The sequence below is a fragment of the Oreochromis niloticus genome, linkage group LG8, assembly GCF_001858045.2.
Source record: "Oreochromis niloticus isolate F11D_XX linkage group LG8, O_niloticus_UMD_NMBU, whole genome shotgun sequence".
Taxonomy (NCBI): Eukaryota; Metazoa; Chordata; class Actinopteri; order Cichliformes; family Cichlidae; genus Oreochromis; species Oreochromis niloticus.
The window spans coordinates 23,419,886-23,432,681 of NC_031973.2; the positions used below are offsets into that span (position 1 = coordinate 23,419,886).

The following is a 12,796-nucleotide window of genomic DNA, read 5'->3' on the forward strand; positions in this document are numbered from 1 at the left end:
ATTAATTAGTGTCTGCGTGACGGCTAGCCTAGCCGTCATTATCTGCACCTTTGCCTGATCATCCCCTAAAGTGAATTCCCCCGTAAGTACAGCGACTCACATGATACATTCATTTGCATTTCCACTACTCCAGTTTCATCACTACAACATGTGTATAAGAGTTTTTAAAATAAAGGGAAGGTTTTTAATTCTAATCTTGCAAAAATAAGGTTAATATTTAGAGTTTTCATGAGAGCGGGTGATGTTAAGAAATAAAACTATGTATTTATTTTTTGTTTCAAATACAGGTCTTGGGAATCTACAATATATCATGTGAACAAAGTGGAATATGTTCCAAGGGTGTTCTATTGATTTTACAGACAGAGGAGGAACTTATTATAAGGTATTATCCAACTGAAGAAATTATGTGCAATATATTCAAAAATCTATAAAGAAAGCTTGTCTGAAATGTCTACAAAAAAATCTGTCAGATGTATAAAGTAGACTTTCAGCTCTGTTATGCCTCAGTTACAGGCCTACAGACTGGTTGGTGACCCTGTGGCAAAGCGTGCATTCTACACCTGGTTGGTGAACAGTTTCCGGAGGTTGCTGCGTCAAAAATCTCCCTGTGATTGCTACGATCTCTAGCAGATTGCCGCAGCCACGGTTGGGATGGCTTGCATGGAAGACACTGACTTGCCTTTACTTTTCTAGAAGTAGTGAAAATCGAAAAAGTGCAACACAACCCACAAACAGAGGCCATTCACCAAAGTACCAAGTTGTTGGTTTGGCTGCAACCTGCTAGCAGCCAAAGCAATCTCCCCCTGCAGCCACCAGTAGGGGGTAATCCCAGACTGGTTGGTGACTGGTGGTTGCCAGGCTGTTTATAGGCTGGTGTGACTGAAGCCTTAGCATCACCCTAACCTAAAAATTACTGTCTTTGATTTCAGCCAAGAATTTATTGTTTAACTGAATAGAGCAATAGCAAGAAACATTGCTCGGGGTTCCAAATGTACTTTAATACAAAGTAAGGTGCGTTTTGTAACCGTAAATCTAGATCAGATGCTTATACTTCTATGATTTCTGCGAGATTCCTTTGAAGAGGAAACCATTAACTGGGAGTAAGAGTAATTTTCTTCTGAAAAATGAAATAATCACTCTCTGTGCCCTAAAGGAAAGCTTTTCCAGGAAAAAAACCCCCCAGAAAACACACCAGCTGTTTAAAGCAAAAGCTTTAACAATCCACCTATGTGAAACTATAGAAGTGCAGCAATCAGCAACAGAGCTGAAAATGTGTCGCGGGCCAAGCGCAAAGAAGGGTTTTCTTTGTGTTTAACAGCTTAAACAAAGCTCTTCATTAAGAACAGACCTCATACTGCGTCGTCTACTCACACCTTAGTGCAGTCTGAGCTCTGCCTCGGACTCGCTCCCTCCCTCCCTCTCTCCTCCTCCTGCCATCTCTTTCTGATTGTCGCTCCTGTTATTCGTCAATAATTGGCACTTTCAGCGTGGCGGTGGCTGAATCACTGAATTTCACACACATACTGCAGAGTGTGTCAGGAGTTTGCCATTGCCAGGAAACTGATCTATGGCTGTTTTTCAGTGAATCAGTGTTTGGAGCGGGTTCAACACATTATGCTAAAAGAACTGTCACTTACTTCAAACAACCTTGGTGCCTTTCGAACGTGTGTCGAGTGTGTTTACAACAGATGTTAGCCGCACAGTAGGTCTGTGTGATACGGACAACAAAACAACGTTGCAATTATGCCGGTAAATATTGCAACTGATATTTGGACGGGGATAAAATAAACGCTCAGTCACTTCCTTCTGCCGAAGCCAAGAGCAAAGACTCGGTGACTAAGAGCGATAAATCCCTATCAGCTAACATTAAATCCTGAATGTAACAAAGACTTTCTCGCACAATAACAAAGCCCTACACCCACATGCACACGCCTACATAAATACCAGCCACAGCGCTGAATGATTTTGACTGCTCTCATTAGAGTTCTCTGGTTTGCAGTTATGTAAGCGTTCGTTCTAAAGCTTAGTTTCCGTCTTAAAAGTGAGACCGAAGAGTTCGCTCTCATGTCGTCCAAGACTTTTGGCAAATGTAATGGTGAGTTCAAAGAAAGGTATCAGAGGAAACATATTTTCTGTAACCACTGCACCTCTTGACTGAACTCCTCAGCAATTTTGTGTGAATTTTCCCAACAGTCTTTTGTTCACCAATAAAATATATTGGAACGTGGCCAGTGGCAGAGAGCGGTAGCAGTACAGCAAGAAGATTTCTGGACAGGAAAAGAAAACCAAAAGATCAGATCGGGAGATTCCAGTGCAATCTGTGCGAGCGTCTGCAGTTTCCAAAGCACACAGACCACGTTTGGAACTAGCTAGTCGTCCATCTATCCTTCTGTAAACTTGAGAATTGCTTCTAACCAGTACCAGAGAATTCATAAACTGAACCTAAATCAAATACAACTCCAAATAAATGCTAATTCATGAGGGGATCATCAAATATGTCAATGCTTTTTGCTTGCACTGCTGCCCCAAGTGGCCAAAAATCAATTAATGCAGCTTTAAATTCTAATTAGACTAATCAGGAAATTCTAATCTAGGATTAGAAAGATTATTGATGGACTGAGCTGAGCATCTTATTACCTAGCATTCATTTAAGTTGGCAGCTGTTTCATAAAACTCTTATTCTAATGTTGAACTTAAGGAGCTTTGCAAGACTTTCAGTTCAAAATAATCCTTATTTATTTTAAGCTAAGCATCCGCTGTTAGAAACAAGCCATTTTGCCTCCCCAAGTCCTCCGTTTAACCCAGCTTTCTTTTGATTGGCTACACCTCACAAACACAGGGTTTGAAAGGCAGGTGTGTGGGCTTCTGTGCTCATAGTTAATATAAGTATCTATGGTTTTATCACAAAACACTCAACACTCAGCAAACACAGAACTCTAATTACTGATCACAAATCCTGTGTTCTTGTTGAGGTTATAAGCTGTTGCTGCTCACCAGCTGGCTATTGTGTCACATTAGTGTTCCTGTTCGTACTGGTACGAATGTGGACAGAAACCAGCTCCTGAAGTCGGGGTGGAGGAAAAAAATACATTATAGTGTGACATTGTGTGTGGTGATATTGTATTGATACAGAGAAACCAAATGTCAACAATAATATTATTAAATAAATTCCAAAACCCACCATCCTGATATGGTGCCAACATTTGCCAGGCGAACTTACATTAAATCGGCTCAAAACTGGACACGCTTAGCTTGACAAAGCTACCTTCTAATAAACCACTGTAGATTTCAAGGTGATCACACGCATCACCTAATAAGAGGCAACCTTTCTACAAACAGTCGCAGTCTGACTTGGACTTACTGCAGTCAGTTTCAGAGACTGTCAAAGGCTTGCAGATGATTGCTGTGTGGTTTATAAATGCAGACAGACTGCTGACACGAGTATTTGTTGATGAGCACGAGTACGAGGACTCAACTTGCTGCCAGCTGTTTGTATTCTGGTTAAGCTACTATTGAACGGGAAGGTTGCTCAGCATGTTGCAGAATGTTAAAAATGGCAATAATATCGTATTGTCGGTGAAGTATCATGATAATATCATATGGGGGACTCTCTGGTGAGTTCTAGCGATACCTTGAAGGTAAGTCATTTTCTGGGGAGCTCCCAAGTAGGTGATTACCCTCTGGAGGCCCAAGAACTCTTTGGACTTAAAGGCCATTAAGAGTGTCGTGCTCTACTGACTGAGCTAACCAGGCTGCTATGTACGTGCTACAAATCCACTGTGGATCTGTCCATTAGCGAGCTGCATTCTACATACAAACTTTTAAGCTACGTTTAAGCTTCAAACACACACTAATACGATCACGTGTGCAGCTTTGAATATGCATACAAATACACACTCTGACAAACACACACATCCCTTGCAGTGAACACTTCACATGCAAAATACATGCAAGTTACATCACATGGTCCCCGAGACACATGACTCACAGACTAAAGATCCCTGCACAGCACACAATAAGACGTTTTTGCACTGCTGAGTAAATACTTCATTAAACACAATGAGTGAGTATGTAAGAGGGGTCCAGTGAGAGAAGGCACATATACAGATTCTTTACACACAAATGTAAGTTCCAAGTGTAAACAACCTAACACACCTATGAAAGAAGTTCTGATGGGATTCACAAAGAGCATCAAACTGCCAGAAGTTGGAAAATCCTCGAAGCAACTTAAGAGATGGTAGGTTTGGGTGTAGGAGCAGAGGGAGAAAATATGAAAGCTGCGTTTCTGGCGGGCGCAGGCCGACTTTTTCACCTCTTAAAAAATGCTCTCTGAAATCGCACACGGCTCTTCAGCTTAGCCCCCTCCCATCCCTTCCTCCCTCCACCTCGCGCTCTTTCTTTTTTCTTCTTCTTTTTTTTTTTTTGCCGGTTTCGTAGGCTTTAGAAGATGGCATACACCCCTCCTCGCTCCTCCAGCCAACGTGAGACTTTTAGCTGCAGAGAGGAGGGGAGGAAAAAAAGGAGAAGCAAGGGGGGTCTGCAAGAGGGGAGGGGAGGGCGGGAGACATTTTCTGCTGATTAAGTAAGTGTGCGCTTCGGCTTCCATTATTAGACAGACACATCACGTAAGACAGGCAACAAATGTGGAGAGTGAAATCGGAAGAGAAACATGAAATTGGTAGCGTGCTTTGTCCAAATCCTTCCACTCCTTTGAAGCGCAAGTGGTTTATCGGGCTTCCAGTGATGCTGTTTCAATGTGATGACAAACACCTAGCCTTGGCCAGGTGTCCTCCCTCACTGTTCTGGGCTGTGTAATCCTCTGCTTAAATCACTGCGAGCAAAGGATAGAGAGCACTGGACCAGTTCCCAAACTCTCCCCTCCTCCTCCTGCGTCTTGGCACAACATCCAGCTCCCCGCCAGAGAGGAGACACCTACGGGAGTCCTGGGGAAATGTGTGTGTGTATGTGTGTCTGCGTGTGTGCACTGCTTACACAATCTCGCTCTCTCTCGCTCAAACATACACACACACACACACACACATACAAAAGCTCTCACTCTTTATCATACGCAGATTCTGAAGGAATCATTAGCAAAACCTGCAGAGGGAATTTCACACAGGCAATGTGCTGGGCAAAACATCACTCAGAGCGTGCACCCCAGGGGTCTTCAATTAGACCTTAAATACCTCAGCGAGCATCCAGGGGTCCTAATTACCCCTCAGACTGTTGAAAATGGCCGCGGGCCGCCTGAGGCCGGGGGCTTAGTGAGGATATGTGTGTTTAGAATAGATTCTGGCCCTGAGATCAGTCAGGCTTTCCTGTGTTGTTGGTCTACAGCGTCAGACAGAGGAAGCAGTCTTGGTGCATCCTAGTTGGCTGCTGCTGCTGCTGCTGCTGGTGGTGTGCTGTGGATGTATTTATAGCAGGATAGAGACGGAGAGAGACTACTGCAGGATTCATTCTTGAACCAAGAGCACAGAAAGAAAGAAAGCGAGACCCCGGTGTGGAGAGGCTGCTGCAGAGGAGGACTGCAGATCAAGAGAGGAAGAGTTAAAAATATGGCCGAAGTTACATCTGCTTGCCTCCATGCAAAGCACCAGGGTACGCACTGATTCACACACCGCAGTGCACACAGACACACGCGCAGGGGGAGATGGATCGATCGCAGTAACGTTACACTGCATTACAAAAGCAGTGACCTTTTCCTAAATCGGTACAAATACACATTAAAGGGCAAACGAGAAGCCTTAGAACACCTAAATACAATCTTTGGGGCCTGAGGGATGCCTGTGCACACCCGTACAGGGGAGCAGTCAAACATCACTGCAAATCACCCAGCAGTTCTTTCAACACTTTAAAATCCATACTGCAAAACAGATCCATCAAATCACAGAGCCAGTCGCCATCAGGATGAACTTTTTTTTAAAAAAACAGTTAAAATGACAGTATTTTAATACCGTAACCCCAAACCACAGTGTGGCACTTTACTGAATAAAATTAGTTTCTTTTATATTGATAACTTCGATAAATTAAGCATTGCACTTCTACTATCGATACTATCGATCCCAGTGCAGGTGTTGGTAACTGATCGATACTTTGTTTCTATCTTATGAATTCAGGTTTTTTGGGGGGGGAAATTCACTCAAGTTTGTTTTATTTATATAACACATTTAAAACTGAAGTTGTCCCAAAGTGCTTTAGAGACAGGTGCATTTACATTCCAAAAGAACCCAGTTTCCAAATTTAAAAAGCTGAAAGGTGTGTTTTGTTGTGTTAACTAAATATAGCATTGATTCAGATAATGTGTTCAGAATTTGCAAATTGATGATAATTCATTTCAAAAACCATGACACACTGCTCTGCTCTGGTGAGTATTTACTTGGTATCGGATCAGTACCACAATATGCAGCAGCACACAGCACTACAGGCCACCAAGTCAACCTCAACACTTGCTATGTAAGCTGCTTTAACCTGGCCACATTAGCTGCACATCTGCAAGCCACTTTGCAACCCACCTCCAGCCAAGCTCTTCCTAATACTTTATGACTGTCATATCCATTGTTACTGATCTGTGGTGGATCTGGTTATTTTGGTGACTGTTTCAGACAAAGCAGCCAAACATTTCTTCACCATAGCTCCTGAGCTAAGCGCTAATGATACCAAACTTGGTTAACAAGCTGTATCTATAAACTCCAGCTCACAGACAAGCATACTGAATTATTGAAGTACATTAATACACCAAGAAAATATTGAGATTTCATTCACCAAAACATCTTAAATGGTTTCTGTAACACAAAGAGGCTGTAAATAACAATAAAAGGAGAAACAAATGAAAATCCCAACTGGAATTTCTTGGAACCTCACAATTGACAAAACAGAGAAGTATAGAATAATGTTGCTCAAACTTCAATTTCTCCCATCTATATGACATCAACCTCAGACAAAAATTTAAAGAGGCTGGGTTTTTGGATCCTTTTTTCCTATCAAATAGGAATGTGCTGCTTTAATGTGGAGGTCTCACTGGGAGGTCCACGAAAAGTAAATGTTTGAGAACCCATGACTTGGATAACAGTATCAAGGATCTCCAGTGCTCCCTGTGGAGTCACTGAGGACTCTTGTGCCCCCGCTGCTAAAAAAGTCTATTTGTAAGCCCTTTTTAAAAGATTTGACATTTACAGACATGGAAATTAGCTGTGATCTCTGGGAGATGGAGACACACAAAAAAAGGAAAGAAAAAAGGAAAATAAAGATGAAAGAAAAGCGAGAGAAGGAAATGTGGAGGGGAGGAGGGGGTAAAAGAGTACAAACAAGTGCAAGCAGCAGCATCACGGGCCAGCGTTCCTGGGAGAGGAGGAGGACAGGCTGCCACTGCGTCTCAATTAAAACAGTGACAAATTAGGAAGGGGGGTTGGGATGAAATGCAACAGACAAGGCTGAAGAGATGGATGGATGGGAGGGAAGATGGAAGGAACATGACACCTAAAAGAAACAGCAAAGGCTGTCTGAAACCTCCTGAGCAGAGCGGCCAGGGAAACATTTATTCCCATAGCCCACTCACACATATAGACACACACACGTTACCTAAACTCTAAGCGAGACAGACAGATAGTGGGAGACAGAAAAGAGCCCCCTTTCTCTTCCCCCTCCTGCCTCCTTGCTAGCAGGAGAACGGAATCGGTGCAGGTCCTGTCCATTTATGAATCAATAAAACCCTTCAGTGGCAGGAAGGGTTCAATAAGGCTGTGTGACATGAACCGACTCCACCCCTCCACCGCTATCCACCCCAAGGACGGGGCCACCGCTCGATAAACACCCACTCCAGGTGTGTCTGTGTATCAATAAACACATTACAACTTCCAGACTTCATCCTCTAACCCCACCTATAAGAAACGGATTATTAACAACCAACTTGTGTGTGTTCTTAGTAATCAATCGAAGAATAATACCCAACTCAGAGGAATCAGAGCATGATGTGGGAACACACACACACACATGTCCAGTCAGGTGTGAGAGGATGCGGTTCCACTGGGACCCACACACACATCTGAGTCACAAAAATAAATGTGACGCTTTGTTTTGTTTTGTGTGTGTGTGTGTGTGTGTGTGTGTGTGTGTGTGTGTGTGTGTGTGCAAATCAGGCCATGACGCTTGCTCACTCCACACATCAGCCTGCACACACACACACACTGATCTGTGTGATCTGTCAGAGCAGGCCTGTCCTGACTCTGGCAGCCTTGTGGTCACTGGATAAACCCTTGTGAGGTGCACAGCAAAGCAGGTGTTTCTTACCTGCCACAGGTGAATGCGCGCATGTGCAGACTCCAAACGCGTTGAGTTAAAAGAAAAAGAAAAGGATATGGGTTGCAGACCATTTTGAGGCACCAGCTCCGGGGCCGGGTGGTTTGTTTCAGGTAGAAGAAGACCACGGGGGCCAGGGTGGGGTAGGGCAGGCTATCCCCGCCGCTCGCCGACATTTCCTCCCCGGCTGCAGAGATCCCGTCCGGTGCCGGGGACGCCGGCTCCACCGCCGACACCTCGCCGTGCTCCCCGCCGCCCGTCCCGAGCCCGGACAGGTCGTTGAGCCGGATGAAAGTCCTCGGCAGAGAGGAGCGACCCTCCGAGGCCCCGGCGTCGGGAACCCCGGAGAGATTTCCCCCATCCTCGGCCATCATTCACCTCCTGCAAGCAACGGGGTCGATCACAGACATATGATTAGGATCCATTAGTCAGTGGAGAACGCGCAGAGAGAACAGAAATAGGCAAAATAGATATTTAAAAAAAAATCAGCTGATTAAAAAAAAATTAAAAAATAATAAAAATAAAGGTACCAACTTTTGGCTGCAGTGAAAAACACCCCGCTGCTCATAGGCGCACAATTAAATACACAATGAAAGGCGAGCAACAGTATGGAACAGCTAGGTGGTGTTGGGGAGGTTATTTGAGGAAATATGGCCACATATTATCGAAATGACTGCACAGATATGATCGTTTTATTGGAATATCATCACAGAAACCGCTTCATTTTGCATGGATTAAACTCGGATAAGTGAATATCTACTGTCCAAAGCTGGAGGGGAGACGAATAGATCAGAGCTCCTAATGTGCAGCGCTCACATTCCTTTCCATCAAAAAAAAAAAAACAAAAAAAAAAAAAGAAAGAAAAGAAAAGAAAAAAATCTTGCAACAACAGCGCTTGCTTGCTATTATTGGCTTCCAAACTTCGGCAGCATCACCGATCTACCGACAGCAACACTCCTCACTCCCCCGAGCTCCTGCTTGCTCTCGGGGAGTGAGAGGTGCATCTTTCCCTTCCATTCGTTACCTGTAATGGACTCGGGTAGATGTGCCCAAAGCGCGCTCAGTCATCGCATGATCAGTTTCTCTCTTCTTCTTTTTGCGTGTTTGTGTGTGCCGTGGCTGTAAAGTCCACGCCGGCCTGACGGAAAGAAAGCAAGAGAGAAGAAACGCGAGGGATGGAGCAGAGGAGAGGTGTTCTTGGAGGTTTGTGGAGCGTATAGTTTCCAGCTGCTGGTGCGCTGCGGTGCTCCTTCTGCCGCTCGGGTCCGTCTGAGACGCGCTGCGCCCCCCCGGGTCCGGTCTCCGGTGTCCAAGAAGCCTCTCCGGGGACCTCAGGCACGCTTCATAATCCTAAATCGTAAAGATTGAATCGGCCGCAGGGAGACTTTTCCCTACTTTTCAGCTCTCAGCCTTCTTTCTTTTCTTTTCTTTTTTCTCTGTTTGTGTGAAATTTACTGACGCCGCGCACAAACTTCTCTCCGCTCCCCTCCTCCTCCCCCTCCTCCTCCACAGCGCTGATGGGCAAACCCCTAAAAAGGGAGAAAATCCTCCACCGAGCTTTGCTCTTCCCCTCCTTTAAATGAACGATCCCGGCACTTTCATCCAAAGGCGGCTTTCTTTCAAACGTAGATCCCGCTCCGGAGTTTCAGCACATCCATGGAGATGCTGCTGCTGCTGCCGCTGCGCATCCCGAGCGCAGACAGCCGTCCAGCCTTGTTTCTTGTTTCTTTTTCTTTTTTAATATTTCCTAAATATCACAAACACCTCCCTTCTCCACTGTTGCGCGCATGATGAAAAGCACCGGGCTGCTCCCGCTCCTCGCACTCGTCTCTCTCTCTCCTTTCTCACTGTACTCCGTCCATCAGGCTCACACAGCTGGAAGGGGGGTGGTGGGGGAGTAGAGGGTGGAGGAGGGAGGGTGGTGGTGTGTGGGGGGTGGGAATCCTAACTTCTCACTGCCCGCCCCAAAGACCGCCACTCTACGCCAATCGCTGCGGGGCTTGACTCGGAGGTGCCCGCCCCCACTGGTCGAGCAGGAAGTCGATTAACTAGTGCTGGGAGGGGGCGGGGCGAAACAGCTGGATTCTTAATATCGAGCGCGAGCCAATGACAAGCGAGGGAGTGATGGCATCTGCCTTGCGATTGGTGGAGGGCTTTATTATGGGGGATTTTTAATGGGAAAAGTTACCACGGTGCAGTGTTACTCCACCTGACTGTGAAGGCATGGATGGTCAGACAGACACACAGACCTGATGATTCACTTTAAAATAAACCTTGTTACCTGGGAAACCCAAATAAATGCCGGAAAATTCTATTTATTTATAAATGTTTATTTATTGAAAATTGGAGTGCTTGTTGAACCTTCTGACACATTAAAAGAAATTGAAAAATAAAAAAAGAAAATGTTTAATCATATTTGCTACACCCAGTTCATTTTTGTTTTGTTTATTTGTTTTTTAAATTAATTGCTTAAAAATGTTATTTATATGCATTTTTTCAGTGGTGGAAAAAAATCACACTGTTTTTCTAGAAGCCTCAAACCCTCATGTGCACACACACACACATCATTTTTATTTATTTATTTATTTCGTTAAGAGTTGCATAACTGTATGAAATCTGTCATTTTGCACAATAACAACCCCTTTCTTGCGCAAAAGGTCCCTTGAGTAAACGTTTTATGTATCCTAGTTAAAACTATCCCAGAACTGGGACTCTAGACCCAACTCAGGGTCCACACGAACCCCTGCAATCTTGGTCTGGAAGCAGCTGTTTGCAGAGAATGAGCAGAATCAGCTATCAGGCAGCACATCTTTTAAAACAAGACAAAGACATCCAGGATTCCATCGTTTGTCTACAAAAATGAAGCATAAATTAATATTAATAGATTATTCATGAGATTATGTCTTCATTTGTGTTGGCATCTGCAGACCAGTGTGTGCTGATGGCCACTAGAGGAAGACGTTTCCCCGGGCCGTCTGTCTTTCACATAACTACAGAAACACACTCCGGGTTCCTGGTTTAGACCGTGATGCAGCGCTCAGAGTTTTATACTCCAGTTTTGTTCCTTTTTTAAAGTGCGTCAGTAAAATTTAAGAACACTTGTAAAACTAAAATAAATGTTTCGTGTGAGTATTTGAATCCTAAAACCAGGGACTAGAATTGGCTTTTGTGACTGTTTCAAGTATTTTCTCAGTTATGGAGTGATAAAAATCCCCCAAACCCTTCTTTGAAAAGAGTTTAGAATCCGGGAAAATTGCATTCTGAAGAATTCTTAATGTAAATAAACATATAAGGAAGTTTGATGATTAAGATCAGTTAAAACGTTGATCTTAATCATCTACACTCTGTCTCATCTGCACTGACTTATGATTCTTTATATCTTCTCTCATCCAGAGACCTCAAAATACTCCCACCATCAGCAAAGAACTCCCAGTTCCTTGAATGGACCTGGAGAAGATGCAGAAAGAGATTTGTGGAATGCGCAAGTCTTTATCATCAGGTGAATAAATGCCACATCTTCCAATGTGACAGTTGTGATGCTGTAGGAATCAACAAAAGGCAGAGTTACTGCACATGGTGAAATGCAGTCAAAGTCTTTATTATAATGTTTCTAATAATACAAAGTAAATATGCCATCTGCTTGGGTGGAATCAAACTCATTAGAAACACATTAGATATCATTAACGGTAAGGCAAGTAGAAAAGTAGACAAAGAAATCATTAAATAGAAACACAATTTGTTAAATCAAACTGGGATTTTTTTTTGTTCATTTTTATGGCCCAAACATTCATGTTAAAAACGATTCTACACACTTGTATTTTTCAGTATCGTGTAATTGAACTGTAACTGTAACAATTAGTGACCAATTAACTAATTGGTCAATGACTGTCTTTTGCAAGGGTTTTTTTTTTTTATTAGTGTGTACTAAAATATGGGACTTTGCAGGAGTGCAGGAATTTATTTTCATTATCTTTTCCAAATTACAGATCCTGATTTCCTTTTGATGGTACAAAAGACCAGTGAAAATTTCAGGCTTTTATCCTTAATAGTCATTGAGATATTAATGTTGAAACACTGCTAGCAATTTCAATATGCAAAAAAAAATTCTAATATGAAATTTTTATTCTAATCTGAGACGCTTGAGGAGGAATTGTTCTAAAAAACTGAAATGAAATGACCCCAAATTGTTTACAATTATTTTCAAGCTCATCAGAAGCACCACTGCTACTTGACCTCACAGCCCATTGTTCCTTCAGTGGGCTGGTTTCAGTCATTATGCAAATGTACTGTTTATAAGGTTTGGGGAAACCTGCAGTCAGCTGAGACTGAAGAAGTCACTTGGATGAGTGACGAAACGTTTCTCCCACAAAACGCTACGTCCAGATGAACAGATTCAACTTTGGAGACACCACTGCTACTAATTGGCTGTTAACACATCGAACAACGGGGCAACTCATCTGGCTAAAGAAGAGCTCTGTAGGGAAACAGGCACATGGCT

The 12,796-nt window shown here is 43.5% G+C and overlaps 1 protein-coding gene across 13 annotated transcripts in view; it reads right to left on the reverse strand.

Moving 5' to 3' along the window:
• Positions 1–10,189, reverse strand: part of cacna1g (calcium channel, voltage-dependent, T type, alpha 1G subunit) — a 316,565-nt gene extending 306,376 nt beyond the window's left edge. For 12 of the 13 annotated variants that reach the window (XM_025909653.1, XM_013273535.3, XM_019362827.2 and 9 more), the window contains exons 1-2: positions 9,323–10,187; positions 8,359–8,679 (exon numbers count right to left, since the gene is read on the reverse strand). In XM_025909653.1, the coding sequence (XP_025765438.1) occupies positions 8,359–8,672 (314 nt within the window). In that variant the 5' untranslated portion in view covers positions 8,673–8,679; positions 9,323–10,187. Of the gene's footprint in view, positions 1–8,358; positions 8,680–9,322 lie in introns of all 13 variants that reach the window. The other variant, XM_019362828.2, reaches the window with a different exon arrangement.
• Positions 10,190–12,796: the final 2,607 nt, after the last annotated feature.